This window comes from Hippocampus bargibanti, linkage group LG02 (assembly GCF_051943395.1).
Source record: "Hippocampus bargibanti isolate YZ-2025 linkage group LG02, ASM5194339v1, whole genome shotgun sequence".
Classification (NCBI taxonomy): Eukaryota; Metazoa; Chordata; class Actinopteri; order Syngnathiformes; family Syngnathidae; genus Hippocampus; species Hippocampus bargibanti.
The window spans coordinates 22,131,271-22,159,001 of NC_142735.1; the positions used below are offsets into that span (position 1 = coordinate 22,131,271).

The following is a 27,731-nucleotide window of genomic DNA, read 5'->3' on the forward strand; positions in this document are numbered from 1 at the left end:
TTCTCTCGAGAACAGGCTTCTTCAATAGTGTGAATACATTAGGCAAAGTAGATGACTTTTTTTTGTTTGTTTGTTGTTAAGCAGCCAAATTGCAAACATGCGCGCACACACACGCACACCGAAGAGACCAACGTACCGTACTGTGTGCTCTTCAGTCAGCTTTCCAAGTGTACTCCAAAACACGACTAAATATCTTCCAACACATTTTGCCATCGAAAGCGGGCGGGCAAGGTCCTTTCAAAGCAATCGACGACGCGGCTCGAGCGCATGATCATTTTGTCGATTCATGTATTTGCTGTCCAGTATATGAATAAAAATAAGTCGCTTCAAAAGCACAAATGAATATTGAATGTTGCCAAGCTGGGCAGCTTGCTTGGTGCCGTTATTTACGAGGTGGTTTGGGGATAAAAAGGGAAAAAGCTGACGGAAATAGAATCCCGCTTCAGCACATCTTGTGCAATAGATCCCAATGTTCCTCTTGTTGCCGCTGATCTACAACCACGGACGCTCGCTCCGCTGTGGGCCTTTAATGGCCTCGCCTTAATTTAACGCAAGTGTGAACGGTTATCCAGGCACCGCGCAAAAATGTCAAAGCACCCACACATTGCTTGTAACCAGTCTTGCCTGAAGAGCTCAACTCCAACTCTCTGAGCGGAAAGTCACGAAATTATGCAATTTAAAAAATAACGTTATTTACTGTGTGTGTACGTGTAATACATATAGTTTGTTTTTATACACATTGTGTGTGTGTGTATATATATATATATATATATATATATATATATATATATATATATATATATATATATATATATATATACACACACACACACACACACACACACACAGTAAAGTCTCGTTATATCGATATCGGATATATCAATAGTCCCGGTTATATCGATACTATTTCTATGCACGCACGGAGAAAATTACATGCAAACAGGGTCGGATATATCGATAGTCCCGGTTGTATCGATATTTTTTCGGACTCCCTTGAATATCGATATCATGAGACTTTACTGTATATATATATATATATATATATATATATATATATATATATATATATATATATATATATATATATATATATATATATACACATACACACACACAGTAAAATCTCGTTATATCGATATCGGTTATATCGATAGTACTGCTTATTACGATACTATTTCTATGAACGCAAGGAGAAAATTTACATGCCGCAGGATCGGATATATCGATAGTCCGGTTATATCGATATTTTTTCAGACTCCCGAGAATATCGATATAACGAGACTTTACTGTATATATGTGTGTGTGTATTAGATAGTATCTATATAGTATATACCTATTGTATATTACAGAAGAAAATCCACCTGTTACTGAATCCTTAATTCATAAATATATCAATATTACACATAAAAATTATTGTGAAAAACACGACAATTAAGAATCAGTACCAAAAAAATATATGAAATTATCTAGCTGTGAGCTCATGAGCTTAACTGTCTGTCTTCCTGTCTAAGGATCTATCTATCTATCTATCTATCTATCTATCTATCTATCTATCTATCTATCTATCTATCTATCTATCTATCTATCTATCTATCTATCTATCTATCTATCTATCTATCTATCTATCTATCTATCCGTATACATCCATCCATCCATCTATCTATCCATTTAAAATTAACGTTGATTTGAAGAGATTAAATTTGCAATCAAGAGCAAGAATAAAATTTGGAATTTCACAAAACAGTCACATTTTCAAGAATGAAGTCAGAATATTATGAGCCTTTTTGTTGACAAGACTGAAGCAGCGATGTGTACAAAAAAAACTTTACAATCAATAAACCATGCGCTGTATTTCTACAATATTTTTTAAAAAGAATAAAGTTGTAATCTTGTAATTTAATGAGAAAGCAGAAAAAACGAATTGTAACATCCTGAGCATGTTTTTTTTTAAACAATGATGGCTCATTATGAGGGAAAAAAGGTCATTTTACAAAGATGAAATCATAATACAGTTTCCGAAATGTACTTCTTATTTATAAACTAAGTATTAAACCTCATCCCCTCCCTCAAAATTGCAACTTAATTCGCATAGAATGAAGACGTAATTCAATGCACCTCAAATATGTTTGTGTGGCATTTCAACAAACACACACATCCGTGATGTCACCTCATTAGAACCGAAAGCAATTTGGCACAATCAGAAACTAAAATTCAACAACGCAACAATAAAAAAAGCAAAGTTGTGTTGACAATCAAACTGAGAAACGAGCCCGGACGTAGGCTGAAGTCTTCAATAAATAATCCAATGGGACACATTTTTGGGGACTCACTTGTCGCTAGGTTGGGGTGCTTCAAGGTTCAAGTGCTCCTCCGGGTGATCCTCTTCACGGTCAGCATCTTGGTCGCCGTCCTTTGGGCCTGTGGCCACGGCCTTGGCTCCTTTTCTCGGAGGCAGCACGGAGAAGAAGGCATCCTGCCAGCTGCCTTTCTCCACGTACGCCAGGATGATCTCGAACACTGATAGGTAAAAAAAAACACCGCACCCCAAGGAAAAGGCCACAGTCCACCATGGAGGGGGATATAATGTTCATCATGACAAGAATCAGGTGAGAATGTGAAGATTGTCTCAATACCGTGATTGACAGCCAGAACTTTGCGACTGTTCATCTGGACAAAGTTGTCGAGGGGAAGCTGAGCATGACAGATTCCCAGATCCTGGGCCCGTTCCAAAGTGATCCCCTGAAAAGATAAATGAAAGTGGGCAGGCAGTCGCGCCTTGGGGAACGCCGTGGCTATTTTCTTTGGGTGTTTTGAGCCCAAACCTTGTGGTGGTTGTGGTCCACAAGCCCGCCGATCACGTACGCCTTTTTAGGGTCCAGTTCCGTCAGCACATTGGGGGAGTCTGACGTCAGGTAGATTACATCTTCCTTGGACAATACTTGACTGTAGTGTTCCAATTCTATGCTAATATCCTGCATAAACAACCACCTAATATTTTTCTTTGTGTAATATTACAATTTCATGCATGGAAATTATTTTTCTCACTTTGTCATTTAACTTTTTCCTTGCAAAATTCTGTATTTCTTTTTCTATTTTGTTGTTATGATATTGAAAAGGTGTGCTTACCTTCCAGTTGATCCAACCTTTATCTTTTTCATCCATACTTTGTTTGAGTTGTCCTCCAAGGCTTGTCAGATAAAACTATAAAAAAGGGACACGTGTATCATTTTTTTCTCTGCCTGTTGGCTTCTTCTGAACAAACTATATCCTTCCCATTGATGTGTTCAATATGTTGATTTTTTTAAATTTGCAGCTGCACTGATTTGAAGTGAAAAAATATCTGAATGTGTAGGATTTTTTGTCTTCATTGCCCATCATCTTTCTGTGACGGGATGATGAATAAAATCTGCAAAAATGAGAGGTGACCCACCTGGACTGGGTGCGAGGCTCGTCTGTTTTCAGCATAGCACCGCTGAATCTGCTTGTGAAGCTTGTGCACATCCTGAGTAGAGGGGAAGCATTGAAAATTAGGAAGCGGATGTTGGAGTAGATATGTTTTACCTTGGTCAACATGAGGTCGTCAAAACTGCAGTCCACCACCAGCCTGAGCGAAGTGGGAGTCGCTTCTCGCCGCGGGCGTTTTTTGGTACTGCCGTGTTCGCCTTCATCCTCTCGTTGGTTATTTTGCTTCTGCTGCCTCCGCTGCTGCTTCCTATCCTTGCGCTTCTGCCTGCGTCAAGACACGTTAAAATAAAAATGAAAAAAGAAAACATTCACTGTAAAATCATGTCTTTTCCACTTTGTGTGCTTGATTTAATACGGGTACAAATATGGACTCGTTTATTCATTAATTCATTTCTTATGAATGAAAAATATGCCAATAAAGTGTCCTCTTACTTTCTCATGTCCCTCTCCTCTTCCCATTTCTGCTGCCTTAGAAGCTTCTTTCTTTGCCTTTTGGACAAAGCCTGTTTCTCGGTGGATTCTCCGTCTTCTTTGTTATCTTCGACTGTATTATTATTGTGAATATTTTCATTATTTTGGAGTTTGTTGTCATCTGTCTGAACGCTGTCGTCGTCGTCGTCCATACTGCAAAAGTCGCAAAGTAAACGACTCACTAGCGTTCCTGGTATTTATTTTTAACCAAACCCCCCCTCAAAAAAGATAAGACGTGTTTTCATACAATCAGTTGTCTAACATTTGATTGTAATTAAAACGAAACTAAAGCGTAAAGATACGCCTCAACGTGCAATTGAGTTTACACATGGAGACGCGGTTGTGTGACGTCATATGCGTGCGCCTGGTGCGTTCAGTCACCCCTCTTTACCGCCATTGTCGCTATGAAACGTCATTTAAATCAACGTTTTCTGAAACAGGCTGGGTTAAACGATGCATCGGGATATATGTACACGTTTTTGTTCATTTACAAATTACATTGATGAAAGATATTTTAATGTAGCTCGTCAGTTTCAAACCAGGAAGAGCGCCCTGCCAAGTGTGTGCTGTAGCATGGTTTGAATCTGTAAACCAGAATGTTGCATTTGAAAGACGTGTGAAAATTTCAATTTAGTGTTGCCAGACAAGTGTTTGGGTTTCAAAATTGAACTTTGACATCATCCAGTTATCCCTTCACCCACTCTTAAATAATGTTTTCCTTTTGTCCATTCTTGTTAGTTTCTTCCCAGAATCCATGTCTCCTTTAATACAACTTTCGTGCCTGAAATTTTCCTTCCATCATTCCTTCTTTAAATTAAATATTACATCCTTCCTTTTATGCAATCGTTTGATTATGTTCATCATTGGGGTGTTTCAATTATTTTTTTTGTCCTTGTCATGTGTTTTATCTAACTGGAATGAAGACATAGTATCTGTTTTTCAGTGTGAAAGAAGTCATTGTAGTGAGCATACGGCAAGAGTCATCAAGTCATCCAAGGAATGGAAAGGATGAAGTGTTGTTGAGTCAGCAAGGCGGCGGCCAATTTGAAAACTACGCACTCACGCTCCTATTATACAATCCGCCTGTCACAGCTTGCATGTACTGGACGGTTGACATGGCGATAGACACCATCATCTGTAACAGAAAACAATAAATACATTTAAGTCCCAAAAAATATTGTCATAAGTACGCCTTTTGAAAATATTTTAACATGCAGTATTGCTCTTGTTTTTTAGGATGTTTTGGTGAGTATTGACAAATCATTGAATGTGCTTTTGGATGCTTTTGCTATGCGTAAGATTTTATGGGTCTTACGGCTCAGGGAGGAAAAGAAATCATAGGGTTGTGAGGCTAATGGCAAACAGATGTACTGATGGATCTTTTTATATACAGTATAGACACTATTGTCCAAGTCTGTTCCCCTTTCCATTTATGGTGTTGGTGCCGATAAGTCTCCCAGTTAGATAAGAAATGAGTCCATTGGGATTTTTTTAGGGTTGCCAAATGTCTGACCCCCCACATGAAATGGAAAAATCATGTTACTTCCCGTTTGTACCAGATGCTTGGTGAGTAACATGATAAGGAATGCTGGTATTCCCTTAAAAATATCTTCTTTTAATGTGTCACGCCGCAGCAAGAGCTCACAGGAAATTAAAGATAAAAACCCAAAATAAATTGTGTGTGTGTGTGTGGTTTATAAATAATAATAAAAAAAATAATTTGAAAAACAATGAATAACAAATGACGGTAATTAATTTGGTATTCTACCTTGGGGAAATACAGAAAAAAGTAATACATGTGGAAGACAGGGGAAAAACATTGAGAGTTAGTTACTTTAAAAAGCAATTGGCATTCCAGTCAAAATTATCCAACAAAATGGAAGAATAAATGCCTTTTAGCTCATTTACTGCCAGACGATGTGCAAAAATGTGCCCACTTCTGTGCCAGGGCTTTTGTCATTGTGACTTAAATTCCAGAACCCACAGAATATTGAGTTTTAGGACTATATAAACATTCAATGCAGCATAAGCGATCTTAGACTCTCTTCTTTCATGAGAAAAAAAGAGTAAATTCCTAAATTATATGGGTCTGGAGTTATATGAGCTTGAAATGAGGGATGTCCAAAATACAAAGTAAAACATACATATTAGTTTTTCTAGCGTTTTAACTAACAGCAGAAGCTGGAACAAAGTGCTAACATGGAAAAAGGGGAAATGCTGCCTCCTTGGGGAAGGGAAACTACCCCAGATGTCTGACCAGCGCTTTATCGGCACCCAAACAAGATAACACAAAACCCAAGAAAATTCGGGAATGGCGCTCTCCATCAAATTTTCCATTCCGGAATAAATTCGTGAATGGCAGTGAATGGGTGTGTAATGTATGTGTAATACCTTGAGATATAAGTTTTATTTGTTACATTGGCACACTTGTAATGTAAAGCAATAAAAAAGACATTGCCCATGACGATTTTATGCTGCAATTGAATTCATTGTGCTGCTCCTTCTCGTGTATAATACTGCCCAGTCGTGTCAATGTTATTATTTTTTTAGTGCAGAAAATGCATTTCTTTATCATTCGGTTACTGTTGTGGCAGGTCAGAAAATAAACAAACATGTGGATTATTTCCTCCAAAGTAAAAGCTGATGTTTGTCACTGTATTATTTCAGTATTAACAATTACTATCCCTCTGTTTTCATCAACGATGGAATAATCTATGAATATTGACTAATATTTCTGAGCATTCGAAAAATTATTGTCCCCAATACAAACAATTGATGATGAGCGACTGGATGGATGCGACCGTCGATGCTACTCGTGAGTGTGTCAGTTATTTTCCATGACGTGTTAGCATGAAGCTAACAGGCCGATCTTCAGGCTGGATATGCCAATCATATGCGCCAGACTGATGTACTCATTCCAGATCATGAGTCGGCGTGAATTCCTCCCCACCTTACTATTTGGTTTGACTGAGGCCTCATTCATTTACTTTTTTTGGTACTAATGTAGACACCGGGTTATCGTCACTTTTTTTCACGGAGTAGAAACAATGAAGCTGTTATAAAAATAGAATTATCCGGAATGAATGTATAATGTTTGCCTATCTTGACTTATCTGGTCCTTGTAAGGACAAAACTATTTTTGAAGATCTTTTTTTTTATTTCATTTTTCTAGCATTGATCATAGAAAAGAGTGCACTTTCCCTATCTCAGGGGACAGTGACTTTACCGCATACCACAGGGCTGCATGTGCGTGTGTGCGTGTCTTGTTAGTGGCAAAGAGAAAACATGAAGTGAATTTTTCCACTTGGGTGGATGTGTCAATGTACGAAAAGGAAGCCTTTCCAGACAGTGCCAAATGACATCATCATCATCACAAATAACCTCTGTGTGCACAAGCTGTCAGACCTGACCGCGACTTACTGCGTATGTGCGTGCGTGTGTTTGAGCGTGTGTGTGTGTGTGTACACACAAACCCTATAAAAGCAAAAGAACTCCCCGTTTCATTTACGCTCAAGCATTAGCCACAGGAAACCAGACAGCCTACCAGACACCAGCGACAAGGTAAAAAACGTATTCTTATCTCATTGTTTGCAAGCTCCATTTAATAATACATCTGTTGTGTTGCAATGCTTGTTCCAGAAGAGAGTCAAGTTTTTTGGTGTTAGAAAAAACAAGTCTGTTTCAATAAAAGTTGTAATCCAAAAATGAGAAGGAAAAATAGTTGTTTCAAAAACCGTTTTGGGTTGCATTGGATTGGATTTGCCTTAATTAGTCTTGCAGCGGAGTTATGAAAGGAAGATGAAAGGAATGAATGACAACAATGACAAAAAATATGATTGAAATTTAATTTTTATGACCAAAAACACCTTTGTTGCGAGGAAATATTCTAAGAAAAACGCGATATTGTATCAAGACACACTTGTGAGAAAATGATGCCATGTCACAAAAAACCCACAATAGAATGTCATTATAACCATGTATTGAAAAAAAGCTGACGTTTGGAGAGAAATTATATTGTGACGAAAAAAAACCAAGAGTTGTACAAGTGAAAAAAAATCCTTCTTGTTATAGGGGTAGATAATAGTACCGTATTTTCCATTGTATAAGGCATACCTAAAAGCCTTGATTTTCTTCAAAGATGACCATGCGTCTTATATGTGAAATACTATATACCACCGACTCAATTTCCCCTAATAGAAGAAGTAGTGCTTAATGGCGTACTGTAGTGCCTTATAATGTGGTGTGCCTTATATGTGGAAAACTTGGATATATTTACATATATTATATTTGGAAAACTTTTCATTCATTGAATGTGCGCCTTATAGTCCGGTGGGCCTTATACACCGGAAAATACGGTATATGGGGAACAAAATTTATATAAAAAATGCCATTTTATTAGGATTAGTATAGACACATTCATTTCCATATTATTGACAGATAAATCTTATGCAATTTGGACTGTAATATTTGCACAATGCTGGCAGTGAGTCACAAACACGGCCTGAGTGTAAGGTCACCGACCAAAAAGCGTACTTGTTTGCTGCCTCAGAGAGCAGTGTGAACTCCAACACGTCTCACCGTGGAAACTTTACTGGAATGATGTCATCATTTGAATTTAACTCATTCACTGCCATTCAAGAATTTATTCAGAAATTGAAAATATGATGGAGAGCGCCATTCCCAAATTTGTTCGGATTTTGTTTTTTCTTGCTTGGGTGCCTGTCACGGTTTGCGAGGTGGTGATGGCGGGTGCTGATCCCAAAAAGCAGGCAGGAGTGAGTAGGAGGTTGTTTTACAAATTGTATTAAAATAAAGGTAAGCAGGAACAAAATGTAAAACATCAAAATCCTCTGAACGGAAAAAATACAAAGTAGCAAAAGAAGACCAAAAGTAAAAGTCCGCCAAGGTTAAACAAACACATGCACAGCATGCAGCAAACAAGCAGCAAACAATGAACCGACAACGGATGGTCGTGCCGGGTGTCCTTTTAAGTGACAGTGATGATAACGACCAGCACCAGCTACCCGTTGGTCGCCAATCTGATCGGGACGACCAGCACCTGTGCAGGTGCAGGCGGGGCCGACAGCGCCCCCCGTTTGTCGCCAACCAGATCATGACAGTGCCGATAAAGCGCTGGCGAGACTTCTCCAAAAATTTTACCTTCCAGAAGGGGGAAGCATTTCCCTTTTTTCCATGTTACCGCTTTATTCCAGCTTCAGCTGTTAAATCACTATATAAACCAATATGTACATATTGTATACATATTGTATTGTATTTTAGACAGCCAGCGTCGTTTCAAGCTCATATAACTCTAGACCTATATAATTTAGGAATTAACTATTCTTTCTGATGAAAGAAGAGAATCTAAGGTTTCTAATGTTTTCTTGAATGTTTATGTCGTCCGAAAACTCAATATTCTTTGGGTCCTGGAATTCGAGGGGCAATGACAAAAACCCTGGCATCGGAGTGGACACATTTTTGCACGTCTGGCAGTGAATGAGTTAATAATATTTAATATTCTGCTAAATTGTTTGGAAAAAAACAGGCCTGTTTTCTCTTTTTTATTATTATTTTTCTTTTATTGAAAGAAATCAGCAATATATGTCTAAAAAATAATAATTAAAAGATGGTGATGTTGTAAGAATAAAGTGCAGCTTTTCATTTCCATGTTTTCCTTAACAGGATGTTTTGCAAGCACGCGATCGTTGTTCTCTTAGTGGCTGTCAGCGGAGGGGCCGTGCTGGGCTCTCTGCAGGACAAACAGAGCGACTTGGGCTTGAAGGTCTTCAGTCACTTGGCCGAAGCCTCGTCGCACCGGAACGTGCTTTTCTCCCCGTATGGCGTTTCTTCCATCTTGGCGATGGCGCAGCTCGGCGCGGCGGGGAACACTCACAAGGCCATGACTGCCGCGATGGGATTTTCTCTGCAAGGTAACTCCCAGAGCATTCATCCATTTACCTTTTGGCAAATTTCTGCGGATTTTTGTCTGTCGTGGGTGGCCCTGGTCCCAGTAACAGTGAAAAAGGAGGGATTACTGTAGTCTTCACGTCACATGCAAGTCATGTAACAAACAGTTCAAACGTGTGACATGATGTCAATGTGTTTTTCGGCAGAGCGCGGAATGTCTCGGCAGCAACGCTTCTTACAGCGCGACCTCCACGCTGAGGAAGGTTTGGAGTTGGCCAGCGGAGTCATGGTGGAGAGGAAGATGAACCTGGAGAAAAGATACCGCCAGGCGCTATCCAAGGCCTTCAGGAGTCACCCGCACCAAGTGGACTTCACCAGACCCGATCAGGCGGTGGATGTCATCAACGCCTGGGTTTCGGACCACACTGCAGGTACTTTTTCGATTTTTTTTTAGCCATGCTATGAGGAAAAAAAAATCAGACTATTGTCTTTATCTTTTTGTTCTTTTTCTTCTGTTTTTACCCACCTCATCCCTTCAAACTCATTTTTGGCATCAGGCCACATTGTAGTTACAGTTTACTCTGGGGGCCATTATGAATTTGGAGAAGCCATTAGAATGTTTCATCCCCTCCACGTATTACACAGAGAGTGCACAAGAAATTAACTCATTCACTGCCAGACGGTGTGCAAAAATGTGTCCACCCCAGTGCCGGGGTTTTTGTCATTTTCACTGAAGTTGCAGGACCCACAAAATATTGAGTTTTTGGACTGCATAAACATTCAGTTTGGGGTAAGAAACCTTAGACTGTCTTTTTTCATCAGAAAAAAAAGAATTAATTCCGAAGTCATATGGGTCTGGAGTTATCTGAGCTTGAAATGGGAAAAACAATGCCAGAGGTGTGACTAGCGCTTTATCGGCACCCCCCCAAAAAGTTTATTTCGAGCTTACTTGGTTCTAGAGTAATCTTCATTGAAAGTGGGGGCGGCTGTACAAAAGGCAAATGCTGCTCCCTCATCGGAGGGAAAATCATTGCCAGAGGTCTGACAAAAGCTTCAAACGCACCCCACCTAGCAAGAAAAAACAAATCCTGGACACATTCAGGAATGGCGCTCCACGTCATGCTTGTCAATTTATGAATAACTTTGGGAATGGCAGGAAATGAGTTAATGAACAACTCGTTTTCAAATCTGAAGTCAAGAATAAAGACTCTTATTGTGGTTTACATGGGTCAATTTGAAATTTTGGACTGACTTTAGCAAGCATCATGGAATGTTATAATTTTGATTTACTTTCGCAGGCCGAATAAAGTGACGTGGCGGGCCAGATTTGGCCCCCGGGCCTTGACTTTGACACCTGTGCCTATCAATGTTTGAAATGTCAGCTCTTTTAACTGTTGCCGCTAACTTTTGCAGCCGCCATTCCTGCGTTCTTGGCCCGGGGATCGCTGAGCGAAGAGACTCGCCTGGTGCTTCTCAACGCCCTCCACTTCCAGGGAGTCTGGAAGGTTCCATTTGATCCCAAACTCACGCACGAGAGAATGTTCCACAGCGCCAATGGCAGTTCTGTACCTATTCACATGATGACACTCACCAACCGCTTCAACTACGGTAGCGTCAAAAGAGAGGGGTGGGGGATGGGGGGGGGGGGGGTTCCACTATTTTTTTTCTTCTTGATCTACAATCTCCAACTAATGTGTTCACAGGGGAGTTTGTGACCGCCACTGGGGTGGACTACGACGTCGTGGAGGTCCCATATGAGGGTGACTCGCTGAGCATGCTACTGGTGTCACCTTTCGAAGCCGACGTGCCGCTCAGCGCCCTCAGCGACGACCTGAGCAGCCAACGGATCCAGCAGTGGAGATCCGAGTTCAGAAGTGTTCGGAGACAATTGAACATGCCCAGGTAATTATGTCAAATTATCTACAAGAGTCATCATGTTTAGTTGCGGGCCATGCATGTCACTTCTAGGCATTCAGTAGGGCTACGTCTGAATCGATCCGCAGCTGCGAGTGTGGTGTGATTTACTACACGTCCACTAGAGGGTGCTGTTAACCAGGAAATAACTTGTGACTTGAAGAAACTTAAACACTTTCATTAAACTGTGAATGTTTACTATGAACGTGTGCATTCATGAAATTGCAATATTATTTGCTATTTTAAACATTAAAGATGTCCATCTATTCTTGAAATGTCCGTCTTGAAAATGGCTTTAACAGTATATCTGAAACCAAATCAATTTGTTCTCCTCCTTCAGCCAAATTGTGACAGAAATGCTATAAAGGACCCAAAGAAAGTCATAATTTCATGGACAAAAATTAAAATAGTGTACCATTTAGGAGAACCCATCACATTGTTTGGGCCTCACAGCCTAGAATAGAATCAAGTAGCATTTGTTCCTGTTTGCAGGTTTACTCTGAACTCAGAGGTCAACTTGAAGGCTGCTCTCATCAGAATGGGCCTAGGGAACATGTTCAATCTGGCCACTGCCGATTTCACCCGCATTACAAGTGAGTCAAACAACAACAACATTCACTTCCATTGCCTACTTTCCAAGTTCAAGAGCCATTATTTTAAAACGGCCTCTCATTCATTTGCATAAAATGATCTGTTTGTGGGACTACAATGTATTTCATCCATACATGGCTGATTCTTCCCTTTAGCCGATGAGAGGCTTTGCGTGTCCAAAGTTCTCCAGACAGTCAAGCTTGAGGTCAATGAACAAGGAACAAAGGGAGCGGCGGCAACAGGTAATATTTATTTCCTCAATTGAAGATGGTGGAGGTCACACAATTGCACAAAAACATAAAAATTAAATCTTAAATCGAGCATTTCAGCAAAATATGTTTCATTTGGTTTGCCCTCAATGAAAACAAAACAAAACAAGCCAGCAAATTATTTTGGAGCGCATAAAATGTTTGCTTTGTTTCTATCAATTAAACCACAGGTGTCAAAGTCAAGGCACGCGGGCCAAATCCGGCCCGGCACATCATTTTTTTCTGCCAGAGAAAGCAAATCAAGCTTGTTAAATTCCATGATGATTGCTAAAATCTGAGCCAAAATTTCATATTTTTGGATGTCAACCACAATAAAAGTCATTATTCTTGACTTCAGATTTGAAAAGGAGTTATTCATTAATTTGCTGTGTGCTCTATATGTAATATTTGAAGGGATTTAAACATTCTAATGGGTTCCCCAAATTCATAACGGCCCTCGAGAGGAAACCATAACTACAATGTGGCCCGCGGCAAAAAATGACTTTGACACCCCTGAATTAAACAATAATTTATTTTAATGGGTGATTCCAATTTCAATCATCCCCCAAAAATACAAATTGTGTTTTTATTACAGTGCAACATTGCACTGTAACACTGTTATTTGATTACTTCATTTTCTGTCGCAAAAATGCATAATGGTATGTGAGCTATAACACAGTGGGAATGAATATCTTGTGAAAAAGTGGTAACAAGTGAAGAATAAAACATGTTTTGTATCTTTTCAGCCGCTGTGCTATTTTCCCGAATGGCAGTGGAGGAGCTCACTCTGGATCGGCCTTTTCTCTTCCTGATCCAGCACAAACCAACTGGCACCATTTTGTTCATGGGCCAGTTCACCCATCCCGTTTAAGAAGCGAATAAGACTACTTCCACATTGCCCGTCGACTGCTGGACACCAGAAGACAACTTTTCAAAAGCAGGACTTTATTGACATGAATGGCACTGATGCACTTCCTCTTTCTACTTGTTTTCATTCATTGTCTTTTTGCCATGTTTTGTATATATGTTTTATTTATTAAACGTTTATTAAAAAATAAGATGTATTATATTGTTTTTAAAGCTCGTTTTGTTGAGTGGGGGTGAATATTGAAATGTTATGGACTCTAAGCACGTTATTCGCCAGAAAAGTTGTAACTGGACAATTAAAGTTCCAAAGCACTTCTTTGTGGTAAAAAGTGGGAATATTACATGACTTAAGTGTTTTTTCCACAATAGCAATAGCAATAGGAGAATGCGCTCGGAACTGTACGCAAAAACTACTACTTTCATTTCTTTCATAACTTTGCTGCTGTGAAATGTAAATTTCTCCACTGCAAGACTAATAAAGGCAAATCCAATCCAATCCAAAAAGAATTATTTTACCTTCAAAAAAGTGGTAATATTATACAAATAAAATGCCTTTTTGGCGAACTAAGTGGTCAAATTGAGAATTGACATTTTAATTTATAGGGGAAAAAGTGTTTCTGTTACTTGACACCAGTCATTATTTTAGCCCCCCAATTTTTTTATTGCGATTTTGATTCAGTTATTGAATTTAAAGGACAACTGCTGTCACTTTTTTGTTTTTTTAACTAACACCAGAAAAACGTTTTATAGCATCTAAAATACCCAAAACAAGCATTATGATATTTTTAGTCAAATGCAAAACACCAATAAAAATGACTTAAAGTGTCCAAAATCTGCAAAAAAATTGAGCTGCGAATTGGGCATTTTCAGAAATTCCCGCCCCCAGTTCGTGACATCACGCCAAGATGTCTTGCATTGCTAGTGAATCAAAACAATGGCTTCAGATTCGGAGAATATGCTTTCTCGTTACACATCCATCCAGTTATGAATATGATTCAAATAGTTCTGAAGAGGAAAGCATACATGTTTGCAATCAATTAAATAATTTATTTTTGCCATTTTGAGGCAATATTGGGGGAAAATCTCTCACCTAAAAAAAAAGAGGCACAAAATGGCGACCTCCTGTGACCACCTCCGTTTCCACAGGCTGATAAATTCCTTATATGGAGCTTGGACGCCCTCTTCTGGCCTCCTGGCGTCTTTTGGGTGCAACACGAGGTCCTCAGACCAAACAGGTTCATTAAAATACATTGACGTGATGGAAGGACCGCTACAATGCGTCTTTTTTACAGTAAAGGGCGGTCCTTTAGTGACGTCACGTACTGACTCGTCACCAACTCAAAAACAAGACTTCCTGAATATTCAGCGCAAGTCTTAAAACGTAAAATATAGCTATATGCGGTGGAATCTTTGTAAAATACGCTCAGTAGAAGTCATTTGAAGCCATTTTACAAATTATGGACACAACTTGTCCGGAGACGTCGGTTGTCCTTTAAATGGAGGACACTTGATCCGCTGGGACGACCCCTGAAGGGAAAAGCCGAAAGGAAAAGAAGTTACTAAACTTCAAACACAAAAAAAAACATATATATATTTTAAAGTGAATAACTCCTTTTGACAGAAGATTGTTGGTTAAAAAAATGAACATGTCAATAGATGTTTAAAATAAAATATAATCATTTCTCGACACTTCCCCGGATGATCAGCAAAATCCCGCCCTTGCGCTTATTCCGCCAATCAGAACGTGACTTCCGCTCGGTGGGCCCAGGCTCCGCCTGGATAAAAACCTGAGCAGGTGGACGCGGGGTCTGAGCACTTTCGGTTGGGGCGCCAATCGCGGAACGCAACGAGGAGTTACAGCTAGTTAGAGCCAGCATGACCGACGCCGACACCGAAGCACACAGCCCTCTACCTTTGGCCCCCGTGGAAGACAAACCACAAGCGGAGAGAAAAGTCATAGGTGAATCCAAGGCGTACGTGTGACTGCAAGTTTGTGTTGATTGACTGGCTAATCACGGCGTAAGTGAACGCACCTGCGCAGCCATTTTTGTAGTCATATTGTCATATTTTGGGGGAAGAAATTGTGTGTCTGCAATCTGAGTGATATCAATTTACCTGTCGTATGAGTCTCTGTATTCAATCACCAGTGTAATGAACAATTTAAATAAATGTCTATGTGCGCTCAAGATCACTGTATAAACGAAACTCAATATTTGGAGTACTTGAGTGCTGCTTAGTATAGCAGGGTTGGTTCTATCCCAGAGAAGGAACTGCCATTGGTCAGTATAAACCCTTTCCGCATTTTATTTATTTTAATTCTTTGAATTAACAAATCTGTTATTTTATGATTTTGTTTTTACCAGCCATGATATGTCTCCCAACCACCCGTTTAGCCTTGGGAAGGTACACAAATCCTGGAGGCATACTTGAAGGAAGGAAATTCACAAACCGGAATTGATCTGTGAACATTTTCCTCCTTTTATACCATTCTGTAGCTCATCTATTCTCTCCGTAAATTTGTAGCAACTTGTTTCCCAGTACCCACTTCTGTTTGAGACCTTGTACTGTTGCTGGCCTGTGAGGTGTTGTCTTGGTGACTGGTTAAATTAAATAGTATTTAATTTTAGGGCTGTGATAACCATTAGGATATGATCAAAACTAAAAACCCCTTGAAAAAAATGGAGGACTTAAAGTTTGTTTTATTTTTATGACATTGTGGCTCTTCCCAATGACCTGGTGTGAACTTGATTTCAAAGTCTTACAGTTAATCATTGTCTCACACGCATCACAATCGATGAAGCGTTCCCAAATAAAATCTTCGCGACAGAGCGAGTTAGCGTTATTAGCTGTTTGGATTTTCTTGGCTATGATTTTAATCAAATTATTATTGCTACAGCCACCTTGGTACAGGGGACAGTGAAGTGGTTCAATGTACGCAATGGATACGGCTTCATTAACAGGTATTCTATTCATTTCTTTGACATATATTTGTCTTGTAGGCAGGAGTGTCTAATTTTTTTGTTTTATTTTCATTCCTAAGGAATGATACCAAGGAAGATGTCTTTGTTCATCAGGTAAAGCAAGACCACAATTTGGTGAGAGCAGCCCTGTTTTTGTAACATTGTCTTTTCTCAGACGGCAATCAAGAAAAACAACCCGAGGAAGTTTCTCCGGAGTGTTGGCGACGGCGAAGTGGTAGAGTTCGATGTGATCGAAGCTGTCAAGGTACGCGCAAGCCATTTCACTTTCTTTAAAAAAATGGACCAAATGTGTCATTCTATTCTGTTGCCTTTTAATATTTAAAAATGTAACTCCTTCACTGCCAGTCGATGTGCAAAAATGTATCCCCCCCATTGCCAGGGTTTTTGTCATTGTCACTTGAATTCCAGGTCCCGAGGAATATTGAGTTTTGGGACTACATAAACATTCTGTACAGCGTTAGAAAGTTTACACACTCTTCTTTCATCAGAGAAAAAGGCATTTCCTAAATTATATGGGTCTGGAGTTATATGAACTTGAAATGAGGGCGGATGTCCAGAATATAATGCGATACATGCTTATTGGTTTATATTGAGCTGTAACAAAGCAATAACACAGAAAAAAAGGAAAATGATACCCCCTTGTGGAAAAGACAAAACATTGCCAGAGGCCTTGGTCAGCTCCGCAGCCAAGCAGGAAAAAAAATAACAAAACCCTAATATACGTATTCGGGAATGGCGCTCTACGACATATTTCTCTTCAACAGTAGCCAAAATGGAACTGTATAGTGCCACTTAGCAGTTTTTTTGACGACGATACTGGTGCAGCGTGTTCTACCGGAAACAAATTCCTTGTATGTTCTACATACTTGACAATAAAGATGATTCTGATTCTGATTTCCAATTCCCGAATAAATTCGCCAATGGCAGTGAATGAGTTAATTTCCATAATCTCTTCATTCAGTTTTTGAAAATGAGGACACTTAAGTCTTTATGGGGATTTTTAGCCTATTTATTTGTTTATTTGTGTTTATGTTTATTTGTATTTTTAGTTATTAATGTGTGTATTTATTTATGTGTGTATTTACGCATGTATTCATTTATGTCTATTTATTTTTGTTTGTATTTGTTTATTTTTTGTATGTTTGTTTATTCATATATGTAATTATCTTTTTATGTATTTCTATGTTTTTGTCTTTGTTTGTTTGTTCATTCATTTATGTATTTATCTATTTAGGTACAGTATGTATTTATTTACTTGTTAAAGATTTATTGTCTTTTGGACCAAACAATTTAGATCACTTTATATATTTCATGTGTTCTGAACTGGTTCGGACTTTACATTTGTCAAGTTTTTTTTCCCCGATGACCTCCCCCAGGGTTCGGAAGCAGCCAACGTGACGGGCCCGGGTGGAGTGCCGGTCAAAGGGAGCCGCTATGCGCCTAACAAGCGCCGCTTCCGGCGGCGGTTCTTCCCTCGGCCTGGGGACAAGCCGGCAGATGGCCAAAGCCTCGATGAGGAAGCGCATGCTGACGATGGAAGACCCCAGCTGCCACAACGCCAGCGGCCTCACCGACCGATCCCGCAGTCAAATGTAATTTATTAATTAAATTGGATTGGATTTGCCTTTATTAGTCTCGCAGTGGAGAAATTTACATTTCACAGCAGCAAAGTTATGAAAGGAATGAAAGTAGAAAAACAAAATACAGGAGCTGCTGGAAGGCCTTAATTTGTTTATGTATTCAATTTCAATGGTACCTGCAATCTGTTTTTCAGGATGAAACGGGCGATCCAAAAAGCACAGAAGGAGATCAAACACAAAGACCGCTGCGGCGTCGGTTCTGGCGGCCATATCGGCGGTAACGTTGCAGGTGTTCATATATACTGACTGATTATTAAATGGGAATTTTTTTTATTATCGCCACTTCCAGACCTTTCCGTCCGCGACCTGCTTCAGTCCACCCCAAAGAGGGTGATCAGAATAAGCAGCAGCAATCAAGTGCGCCCGGGGTGCAACCGGAGTCATCCGAAAACAATGCCGACACTGCAGATAGCCAGAAGCAGCGGCAACACCAGCAGAGACGCAGACGGCAGAGAAATTCTGAATCATCCGTCTCCAAAGTGAGCCGCTGGCAAGTAAATTCCGTGCGTGTTGGTTTTTATGAGTATTGAGCATCCACTCTGTCTCAGAACGGTACAGAGAAGTCTGCCTCGGAACCAGGTACCCCTCCTCAGACTTCCAAGGGAGATTTGAAATCCAAATCCCCAAAGGGCTCTCTTAAGAGCCCGCCCAAATCACCAGAGGTAAGTTGCAGAGTAAACCCGCGCCCGATTTTCAAGGTGACTGCATTGATCTTTTGACCTTGACCCACAGCAGCCCGCTGAAACAAGTATTCCGGCGCCCACGGAGTGACGGTCCCTCGTGGACAGTCGAGGGACCCTCGAAGAGGTGGGAATTAACCTTTTAGTTCTGTTTGACATGACTTTTCAATAACTTTGCCAAATGATGACCAACATTTTTTTTTAAAGGTCCACGCGTTGAAGGACTGGCCCTATTTGAGAACGCACGTCTCCCCTCCTTGCACACCCCCAATCCGCCGTGTCCCCTAAACCTGCGTCACCCCCTCAGAACACTTCTGCCCCTGCCCCCCCCCCACCTTATTCCATAGGCAGGAAAGACACAGGTGTGGATTTTCATCTCAGAAGGGGCATACAAAGGGAAAGGATTTATATATTTAAAAAAATGAAATGCTTCAAGTTCCCTAAAAAAAAACAATTTTCTTTAAATTGATGCATCAAGTAGTGACTACAGGAACTAGCCTTGATTTTTATTTGATATTTTTAATTTTGTTGAAGAGGGGAGAACAAAGCAGGTGCATTTACGGGGCTGGAATTAGTTACCACCAGACAATTCTTAAAGGTACCCTTCGTTATCCTCATTTGAGGGTGAAATTATTAATTGAAAAACTTTGTTTTATTTGTGAATTGTTTTTTTTTTTTTTGTGTTTCCCAATGGAGGGGATTATGTGCAATGTGAAAAAAATAGATGTGAATAAACCATGTTTGCAATTCTGATGATTTTTTTTAATTTTTGTTAATTTACAGGAAATGTACACAAACATAACACTCTAAAATTTTCAAATTAATATCCACACAAGAGGTATAGTTGAAATATGAATAGGCTCCAGAGCCTAACTGCCGATGAAATATGAACCAGGATGCGCAGTTGACTAAATTTTCTTGATTGCAATGTTCTGGCAAACGTTTTACAATTCAGCATTGGCCGTTTGTCTTGTACATGCTCAAAATTTGGCAACGATCGTTCATATTGTACGGTCTGAGGGAGGTTTAAATTTCTGATTTCAAATGGTGCGGAATGCCCAAAAAAATTGTCGGTACATAGCTATTTAGCCAAATTTGTACCCTTGCCAATGAGCTATCGCATTGTATTTTTGAGGGTGGTTAATTGCAGTTGCCGGCCATCAGGGCCTTCTCTGCTGGTCTAAATATGTCTGAGACCGAGAGTTACATTTTGTCCATGAATTCTGATTCCAAATTGTTGCTTTCATTGCTTTATCCCTCTTGTGTTGCTTCCAAATGTGTTTTCGTATCTAAGCGTTTAACCAATCACATTTCAGCCATCATTTGTTACCAGGATCAGGAACCTACTTGGCCGCCTTCACAATCCCTTCTGCAGGCCCTGGAGCATTTAATAAGTGTTGAAACAGTTGCTTTAACTAATGTCTGTTGCATTAACCAATCAGATTTCGAGTTGGCGACACGGAGGACATGTACGCAGGCCTGGAAGACTTCAGAGTTTTCACAAACTATGATTGGCTAGTCACCATGTCAATCATAGTATCACCAGCCTGCGAAGTGACGAGCAAACTGGCCACAGATAGCTCACTGTATCTGTTGCGAGCTGCATAAGTAAATACATTGTTGTGTTGATTTAATAGCGGTTTTGGCAACCCACAATAGCTGAAGGAGAAGAAGAAATGGATTTGGTTGCAGATTTACTGTTCAAGCCAATTTTAAGACAGACTTTTCAATAAAAATGGACATCATTAGGAAAGGTCGGAAATGCTTCGCCATCCTGTTGTTCAATTTTCTCTGCAGTGTTTAAAGAGCGACTTCTGACCCGATATCATGAATCCATACGTTGATGGTAAAAACCCAAACAGTTTAATGGCAGTATTTCCTCAAGTTATTTCTTGGCTAACGGGACCCTCTAGTAAATCACACCACACTTTTTATTTCCAGTCGCGGGTTGGATTGATTCAGACGTAGCACTATTGAAGGCCCAGGGGTAATATGCATGACCTGCCACTGGTTAATTATGATTGGACTTAAACTACAGTACCTGCAAGAGTTCTGTCTTTTCAGGCCTTGCATTACCACTCTGATAATGTTTTCATAATTTAGCATCTTGAGGACCTGAAATTAAATATTCTTCATAGCCACTGAAATATATCATTAAAGTGCAAAAATTCCACTGTGTGGAATTACTAGTAAATTAGTAGTAAATGTGCTTAAATGTGCTTTATGTATTCCCTATATATATATATATATATATATATATATATATCTTTTTTTTTGGACACATCATGGAAATGATCAGTTAATGTTTTCGTCCCCAAAGTAGTCCAGTTCCGTGCTAGTCTTGTTGAGTTCCATATCCATGTCCATCATGGCGTCGGCTGAGGCGTGGTGGAAATTGGCGGAAATCTGGTCGAAGGTCTTACCCCGTGTCTCTGGCACGCGGAAGAAGGTAAAGATGAGGAAGAAGAGCAGGAGAGCGGCGAAGATCAGGAAGACGTACGGGCCACAAAGTTCCTGGGCGTGAGGATAAATGGGTTGAGTTTGATGTGGTGAGCATATCACATCTATTCCAGATTGAAAGTTATTCCCCATGATCCAAATCATACCACATCATGAAGCTTCTCATATAAGGAAACTTCATGCTTTGGATTATGATTTTTTTATGTATGTTGTGGTCTGCTTTGGATCATAGAGTTACTTTTAATGGATGTGTTCCTCATATTTTTTTCTTTTTGATAGATGATGTGGTATGCTTTGGACAATCTATTCCTATATTTCAGAATCAGAATCAGAATCATCTTTATTGCCAAGTATGTAGGACACACAAGGAATTTGTTTCCGGTAGAACACGCTGCACTAGTATCGTTGTCAAAAAAACTGCTAAGTGGCACTATACAGTTCCATTTTGGCTACTGTTGAAAGAGTTCAAAGAGTTAATGGCTTGGGGGAAGAAGCTGTTTAAATGTCTGCTGGATTTGGTGCGCATGGATCGGTAGCGCCTGCCTGAGGGGAGTAGCTGGAAAAGGTGGTGGGCAGGGTGCGGAGGGTCCAGTAAGATTTTCCGCGCCCTAGTTTGGATTCTTGCAGTGTGCAAGTCCTCGAGAGTGGGTAGGGTGAGTATTGACTGGTACGTTGTGGTATAATAATACATTTCATTTATAAGCGCCTATGCTTTGGATAACCTGGACTGCATATAGCATATATCGCATGTAGTATGCTTGATATCATAATTACTTCATTTTGATGGATGGCATAACGTGGCATGCTTTGGTTCATGGCCTGTTTCTTTGGGGGGGCGGCAGTGAGGGGTGTTTTAGGAGGGGGCATACTTACAGCAACGTATTGGAAGCCCATGCCGATGATGAAGTTAGCGGTCCAGTTCGAGCAACCTGCCACAGCCATTGCAGCTGGCCTAGGACCCTGCGAGAACAGCTCAGCGACAATGAACCAAGGAATTGGACCCGGACCGACCTCGAAGAAGGCCACAAAACCGAAGATGGACAACATGCTGACGGAACTCATTGCAGGGACGGTGTCCTGTTAGGAGTGGAAGGACAAAGATGAGGAAATAGCCCGGGCTGCTCCAGGTATACTGGAATGCTGGGGTGGCGCACACACCAATAAACTGAGAGCTATGGTCATGATCACAGCGCAGATGCACATGCCGCCCAGTCCGAGCATGTGGAGCGTCCTGCGGCCCATTCGCTCAACTAGGAAGAGCTGTCAAGAAGTTGAAGTTAATTCCTGGCAAAAATTTGGCACGTATTCCCAGCAATCCACTTTTTCCATGTTTTAAATTGCAGCCTCCTCAAAGTGCACCACCCAACATCACATCATGATAATGTAAAAAAATAATGTTTACTTTTTAGTCGAATTTTCAAATGTATTAAACATCAAAAAGTTATACAGCAGGTCGATTAAAAACATTTCATGGACGTTTTTCTAACGACCTCCTCAAATGGCGTTGTTTAATGCTGTGTGAAGGTAAGATAAGAAAATACAAGTTCCTTAGGCAGGGGCGGGGGGGGGGGGGTATTTATGAACCTCTGCAAAATAAGCAACCATTCATGTATTTTTATTATATTAGTTTTATGCATGATATGATTCTGAGGCGCAGGCATTGTCCTCTTGGGGTCGCCATCCTCAAATTGTCCGGAACAGGGAGGCGAACTGGCGCAGTGGCCAGACTTGGCCCGTCCAATCACTTTTCGAATCTAAAATTGCAACATTGAAAATGCTATTCATTTTCAATTATCTTGTATGTTGAACGCATAAAAAAACTCCCTAAATTAAAATAACACGAAAAATAATTGAGCCTCTATTTTGTACTCTGTCGCCACAATTATCAATGATTTGAGGGAAAATATACGACAAAAATTCGTTGATTCTTTCCGCGCTTTGGAGTGTGTATCGCTTTAAAAGGCGGGGCTTGTACATTTGAGTGACATGGAAATCAGCGAATTAGAGCGTATTGACTTTAATCTCGCCAAATTCAACTTGATATAGCTTGAGTGCCAAATTTGTCGCTTCATTGTAAAATAAATGAGTAATTTTCGCTCAAGGGCCTTCAAAGTATTGAGCAAAGGCTGTGAGTTAGAAGCGTCATGACTGAATATAGTAACTCAAGCCAAAAGACGAATTTATTATACTTTGGAATTCGACACAAAATGAGGAAAAAATGAAGAACCCGTGAAGCATTACGGTCATTTCTGAAATGAAGAATTGTTTCGACTGACCGAGACCACAGTGAAAGCACAGTTCACCACTCCGGCTCCAATTGTAGCATAAACTGGACTTTGGACCCCGGCCTTGGTGAAGATGCTGGTTGAGTAGTAAAAAATCTGCAAGGAAGCATGACACAAACATCACCGGATGGATTTTTCTCACGTGCTGTTGACGGCTTACCGCGTTGATGCCGGAGAGCTGCTGGGAGAGCTGCAGCAGAATAGAAATGACCATTGGCTGGCGGTGCAGGGGTGAACGGAATAGCTCCGCAATGGACACCTTCCTTTCCATGTCCATCCTCCTCTTCTCCTCCTTCATCTCCGCTAGCAGATCGCCCACCTCCTGGCGCCCCGTCAACCTCCTCAAGCCTACAAACCCGACGGTAAAGGCATTTAAACTCCTGCTTGTCAATCACGTTTGTTTGTTTGTTTACTAGCGAACAAGGCTAGCAATTGTCATCACTACAGACGCTCCCCACCTTACGAACGAGATACGTTCCGAGCGGTCGTTCGTGAGGTGAATTTGTTCGTAAGTTGCTTCAGTGCTATATTTTGTATGGAATGTATGTTTAAGTCAAACACTGAATGGGGAAGTGTAAAACACAGACACTCTAACAGTCGTAAAATAAATTCACACCCACTGTAGTATGACAACATATCTTTGGGTATTCAGTCAGCCATTAATGAAGCTGCTGGGCCATTACTTTTTGTGAAGCATCGCCTCCTCCTGGAGCCACAACTGGGAAGATGGATTTCCTCACCGCCCACATACGCTACACAGCCAATCGTAAGTGAGATGTTGGACAAAGAGGAGGGAGAAGAAAGAACGAAGGATGGTGCTACACATCATCTTCGGGCCATTGGTGGGGGACACCCTGAACCGGTTGAATTACAATTTTCATTGTTTTCAATGTCACCTCTCTTGGCATGGTGCTCCTGACATCGAACGATGTAGAGAAAGCGGGGGCTCTCGGGGCAGAACGGTAACAGCGCCATCTGGAGGACGGTCGGCATCACTGTCAGCCCCATCAGGATGGGCCACAGTTCTTGACTTCCCAGAAGTTGCTCCAGCCCTAGAATCTGAACGGAAGCACCTGAAAATCAGTGACTGTCCCTCAACCATCCTTTATTGGGAAAAATGGACACCAGCCATCTTACTTGCGCCAAAAGAATCCCTGTGACGATGGCCATCTGGTGCAGCGTACCCAGCGCCCCACGCAGACTTGTCGGTGAAATCTCTCCCACGTACATAGGGGTCAAGCCGGATGCCAGGCCTGGAATGGGGTCCAACCAAAAGGAGTGGCGTGACTGCGGCGCTTGCGGGAAAAAAAGGGCTGAAACTGCGGCCAAGCTCTCACCGCAGTAGGCGCCGATGACGAGGCGTCCAAGGATCATCATTTCGAAGGAGCGACAAACCTTGGACAGGCCCATCAGTGTCCCACCAATGAAGGCTAGCAAGTTGTTGATCAGCATGGCTTTTCTCCTGTGATCGGGAACTTAGAATTTATCAACACTCTTCTTTTGACACAATTGCGCTTCATCCTGGATCTGACATTTATGGTGGCCCGATGTCCCTGGACCGGTCACTTTGCTCATTCACTGACAGACGATGTGCCAGGGTTTTTGTTACTTTAACTCAAATTGCAGAACCCACAGAATATTGAGTTTTAGGACTATAAAAACATTCAATACAGCGTTAGAAACCCTAGACTCTCTTCTTTCATCAGAAAAAAAAGTTAATTACTAAGTTATATGGGTCTGGAGTTATCTGAGCTTGAAATGAGGACGGTTGGACAAAATACAATACCATACATATTGATTTATATAGCACTTTAACAACATCTGAAGCTGTAATGAAGTGCTAACATGGACAAAAGGCAAATGATGCCCCCTTGTGGAAGGGAAAAAACATTGCCAGAGGTCTGACAAGCGCTTTATCGGCACCCCCGCAAGAAAACCAAAAACCCGAATAAATTTGTTCATTGTGCTCCACGTCATACTTTTAAATTCCTGAATAGATTCGGCAATGGCAGAGAACGAGTTACAGATACAGATGCTCCACAATTTACGAACGAGATATGTTCCGAGCGGTTGTTCATAATCTCGTTCATAAGATGAATTTGTAAATTGCCTCAATGCTATATTTTGTATAGAATGTATGCTTAAGTATGTTTAAAGTTTATATAAGTATGTTTAAGGCTCGTGTAAGTAACCTGTATTGTTTTGTACTGAAAAATAAACATTTAATAAATATATGCTCTATAAAGATATGTACATGTACAACTGGAGAGAATACAACTTATGAGAGAGAAAGAGAGAGAAGAAAGAGAGTCACACACAGTATGTACATGTATAGAATAAAATGAAGTTTAACTTCACAGTACAAAATCTTACTTACAGCATCTCTGTCCGAACATTTTTCGACATAACCGCAAAAGTGTTCGTATGTATCGTTGTTCGTAACTCGAATGTTTGTAAGTAGGGGAGTGTTTGTATTTCCCAAATTTCAAATGAATATAACGTACAAGACTAGAATAAAACTAACGCTGCATTTTAAGTCCTGATATGTTTGATTACACAGTAGGGACTCCGTTACCTGCCCAGCCACTCGGAAACAAAACCGACGCAGAACGAGGACAGCATCCCACCGATGGAGAAAATGGCCACCGACAAAGACCACAGAGACGTGAGTGTCCTCGCCGGGATGGCTTGTCCGTAACGGTGCACCCATGTGGCATTGTAGTCCTCCTCGATGATCTGAGCGTACGACAACATCAAGTCACAAGCTTGCGCTTGTCATGCACCAAGGCCTGTGTTCAGCATAAATATCTCAGTCCCCTATTTTGGTTTTACTTGTCAGCTGGTGGTTGCGTGACACTCAAGGTGAAACGGGTCACATGACTCGCCGGGAACAGCCACGAGGTTTAACCTCACTCAATAAATAGTTCAATGCAAGTTTTGAGTTTTTTTTTTTTTAGTTTGACAGCGTCTATATGTAGAACTAAACCAATTCACAGACCGAATTGGAAACAAATCTTGCTCGTACCTTCTGAGGTGCATTGATGACACCGATATTATATCCAAACTCCAGCGATCCCAGTACAGCAGTGAACACGGATAGGGCAAGGGTTCCAGTCACTGTCTGTAACACACACACACAGTCATATTGACATATATAAATATAACCCAGATATTCCCATTGGGCCAAAATACAGGCACCTGTTTCCATGGTGACAAACATGGCCCCTTCCCTCCGCTCTCCCATGTCATGTTTTTTTTTGTGAAATGGGACCTCCCATAAAGTTAAGCATATAATAAATATAATGATAATAGTAACAAAAATAATATTAATATGAATAGATTTAAAGTTAAAGTACACACCTTGAAGGTTAGCTATACATATATTGATGAGCCATAAAGATCTATTTTTTTATAATATAAACGTTTCATATTTACAATGGGAAAATTTATGTTTAATGTTTTTTTTCAAAATTAACAATATTTAACAACAATACATTTTACCACATTTTCAAAAATATAATCAGGATCAATATTGACAATAAACCAATTAAAATAAAACTTAAACAGAAAAAAATCTGCTATGGGATGACTTCTAGTCACTATTCATTGATAATAATCTCATGGAGACGTACTGTACACAGTTGACATTGTTTGTGCAAAAAGTACAGGGTGGCCTCAAGGTCAAAACACACAACTAACCCGGGAGTGTTTTGTTTATGGACGCTGGACTTTTTCATCAACGAACTCCAGAAATCTTTCATCAATGGCGATCGCCTGCTTTGGCCGCAACCCCCCCAAACACACCTCCAAAGGCCACTGACCTCTCCTCCCAGTTGCTGAAAGCCGGCCGGCATGACTTTTGGCAGCTCCGTCAAGCTCCACCCGAGAGAGAGCAGTGCCTGACAGCTCCCCTCTTGGACTTCAAGCTTGGAAACAAAACACAATCAGATCCAAAAAGCAAACGCGGCCCAACGCTGCCTTTCCGCAAAACTCTTCACTGTCCACTGTCCACGGCTGACCTGTAAAGTGACACCAGCCGCACCACGTGCACGCCTCTATCAACAGGGGAAGGGGTGGAGGGCGTTTGGTGGTAGGTTCTGGGAGTGGCGGAAGAGGGCCGGTGGTGGTGGTGAAGGTGGGCAGGTTGAAGCTTCAAGACCAAGGTCAAAAAATGCCAGTTACCTTTCCATTTATTCCGATAAAGGGGCACTTTTAATGAAGA

General features: G+C 40.7%; 4 protein-coding genes across 4 annotated transcripts; 2 read left to right on the forward strand and 2 right to left on the reverse strand.

Moving 5' to 3' along the window:
* Nucleotides 1-1,876: 1,876 nt before the first annotated feature.
* trmt10a (tRNA methyltransferase 10A) lies at nucleotides 1,877-4,283 on the reverse strand. The gene is made up of 7 exons (XM_089017847.1): nucleotides 3,898-4,283; nucleotides 3,562-3,730; nucleotides 3,431-3,502; nucleotides 3,127-3,201; nucleotides 2,823-2,972; nucleotides 2,634-2,739; nucleotides 1,877-2,517 (listed from the first exon to the last, which is right to left on the reverse strand). Exons 1-7 carry the CDS (start codon nucleotides 4,086-4,088, stop codon nucleotides 2,327-2,329), a joined length of 954 nt encoding a protein of 317 aa, XP_088873973.1. The 5' UTR covers nucleotides 4,089-4,283; the 3' UTR covers nucleotides 1,877-2,326.
* A 3,068-nt stretch (nucleotides 4,284-7,351) lies between these two features.
* On the forward strand, nucleotides 7,352-13,959 carry serpine1 (serpin peptidase inhibitor, clade E (nexin, plasminogen activator inhibitor type 1), member 1). Its single transcript, XM_088990195.1, has 8 exons — nucleotides 7,352-7,497; nucleotides 9,619-9,866; nucleotides 10,050-10,274; nucleotides 11,257-11,451; nucleotides 11,547-11,745; nucleotides 12,250-12,350; nucleotides 12,504-12,590; nucleotides 13,343-13,959. Exons 2-8 carry the CDS (start codon nucleotides 9,620-9,622, stop codon nucleotides 13,465-13,467), a joined length of 1,179 nt encoding a protein of 392 aa, XP_088846321.1. The 5' UTR covers nucleotides 7,352-7,497; nucleotide 9,619; the 3' UTR covers nucleotides 13,468-13,959.
* A 1,298-nt stretch (nucleotides 13,960-15,257) lies between these two features.
* Nucleotides 15,258-21,018, forward strand: LOC148902010 (Y-box-binding protein 2-A-like). Its single transcript, XM_088990197.1, has 10 exons — nucleotides 15,258-15,423; nucleotides 16,360-16,423; nucleotides 16,504-16,537; nucleotides 16,599-16,688; nucleotides 17,821-18,036; nucleotides 18,219-18,301; nucleotides 18,374-18,563; nucleotides 18,633-18,746; nucleotides 18,817-18,891; nucleotides 18,972-21,018. Exons 1-9 carry the CDS (start codon nucleotides 15,339-15,341, stop codon nucleotides 18,853-18,855), a joined length of 915 nt encoding a protein of 304 aa, XP_088846323.1. The 5' UTR covers nucleotides 15,258-15,338; the 3' UTR covers nucleotides 18,856-18,891; nucleotides 18,972-21,018.
* Nucleotides 21,018-27,542, reverse strand: LOC148902011 (solute carrier family 2, facilitated glucose transporter member 4-like). Its single transcript, XM_088990196.1, has 11 exons — nucleotides 27,331-27,542; nucleotides 26,535-26,630; nucleotides 26,085-26,245; nucleotides 24,847-24,971; nucleotides 24,647-24,762; nucleotides 24,406-24,568; nucleotides 23,670-23,857; nucleotides 23,501-23,605; nucleotides 22,383-22,484; nucleotides 22,098-22,301; nucleotides 21,018-21,278 (listed from the first exon to the last, which is right to left on the reverse strand). The coding sequence occupies exons 1-11, from the start codon at nucleotides 27,361-27,363 to the stop codon at nucleotides 21,060-21,062; spliced, it is 1,512 nt and encodes a 503-aa protein (XP_088846322.1). The 5' UTR covers nucleotides 27,364-27,542; the 3' UTR covers nucleotides 21,018-21,059.
* Between the last annotated feature and the right edge of the window lie 189 nt (nucleotides 27,543-27,731).

Coding starts and splice junctions, on each gene's coding strand:
- LOC148902011 (XM_088990196.1), bottom strand. CDS start 27,363: ATGCCGGCCGGCTTTCAGCAACTGGGAGGAGAG. Junction 26,246..26,534: donor TCATCAATGCACCTCAGAAG/GTACGAGCAAGA, acceptor TCGTACGCTCAG/ATCATCGAGGAGGACTACAA. Junction 24,569..24,646: donor CAGGGATTCTTTTGGCGCAA/GTAAGATGGCTG, acceptor GCTTCCGTTCAG/ATTCTAGGGCTGGAGCAACT.
- serpine1 (XM_088990195.1), top strand. CDS start 9,620: ATGTTTTGCAAGCACGCGATCGTTGTTCTCTTAGTGGCTGTCAGCGGA. Junction 11,452..11,546: donor CACCAACCGCTTCAACTACG/GTAGCGTCAAAA, acceptor ATGTGTTCACAG/GGGAGTTTGTGACCGCCACT. Junction 12,591..13,342: donor AAAGGGAGCGGCGGCAACAG/GTAATATTTATT, acceptor GTATCTTTTCAG/CCGCTGTGCTATTTTCCCGA.
- LOC148902010 (XM_088990197.1), top strand. CDS start 15,339: ATGACCGACGCCGACACCGAAGCACACAGCCCTCTACCTTTGGCCCCC. Junction 15,424..16,359: donor AGCGGAGAGAAAAGTCATAG/GTGAATCCAAGG, acceptor TTATTGCTACAG/CCACCTTGGTACAGGGGACA. Junction 16,538..16,598: donor AAGATGTCTTTGTTCATCAG/GTAAAGCAAGAC, acceptor GTCTTTTCTCAG/ACGGCAATCAAGAAAAACAA.
- trmt10a (XM_089017847.1), bottom strand. CDS start 4,088: ATGGACGACGACGACGACAGCGTTCAGACAGATGACAACAAACTCCAA. Junction 3,731..3,897: donor GAGGAGAGGGACATGAGAAA/GTAAGAGGACAC, acceptor GTCTTGACGCAG/GCAGAAGCGCAAGGATAGGA. Junction 3,202..3,430: donor GAGCCTCGCACCCAGTCCAG/GTGGGTCACCTC, acceptor CCTTTTTTATAG/TTTTATCTGACAAGCCTTGG.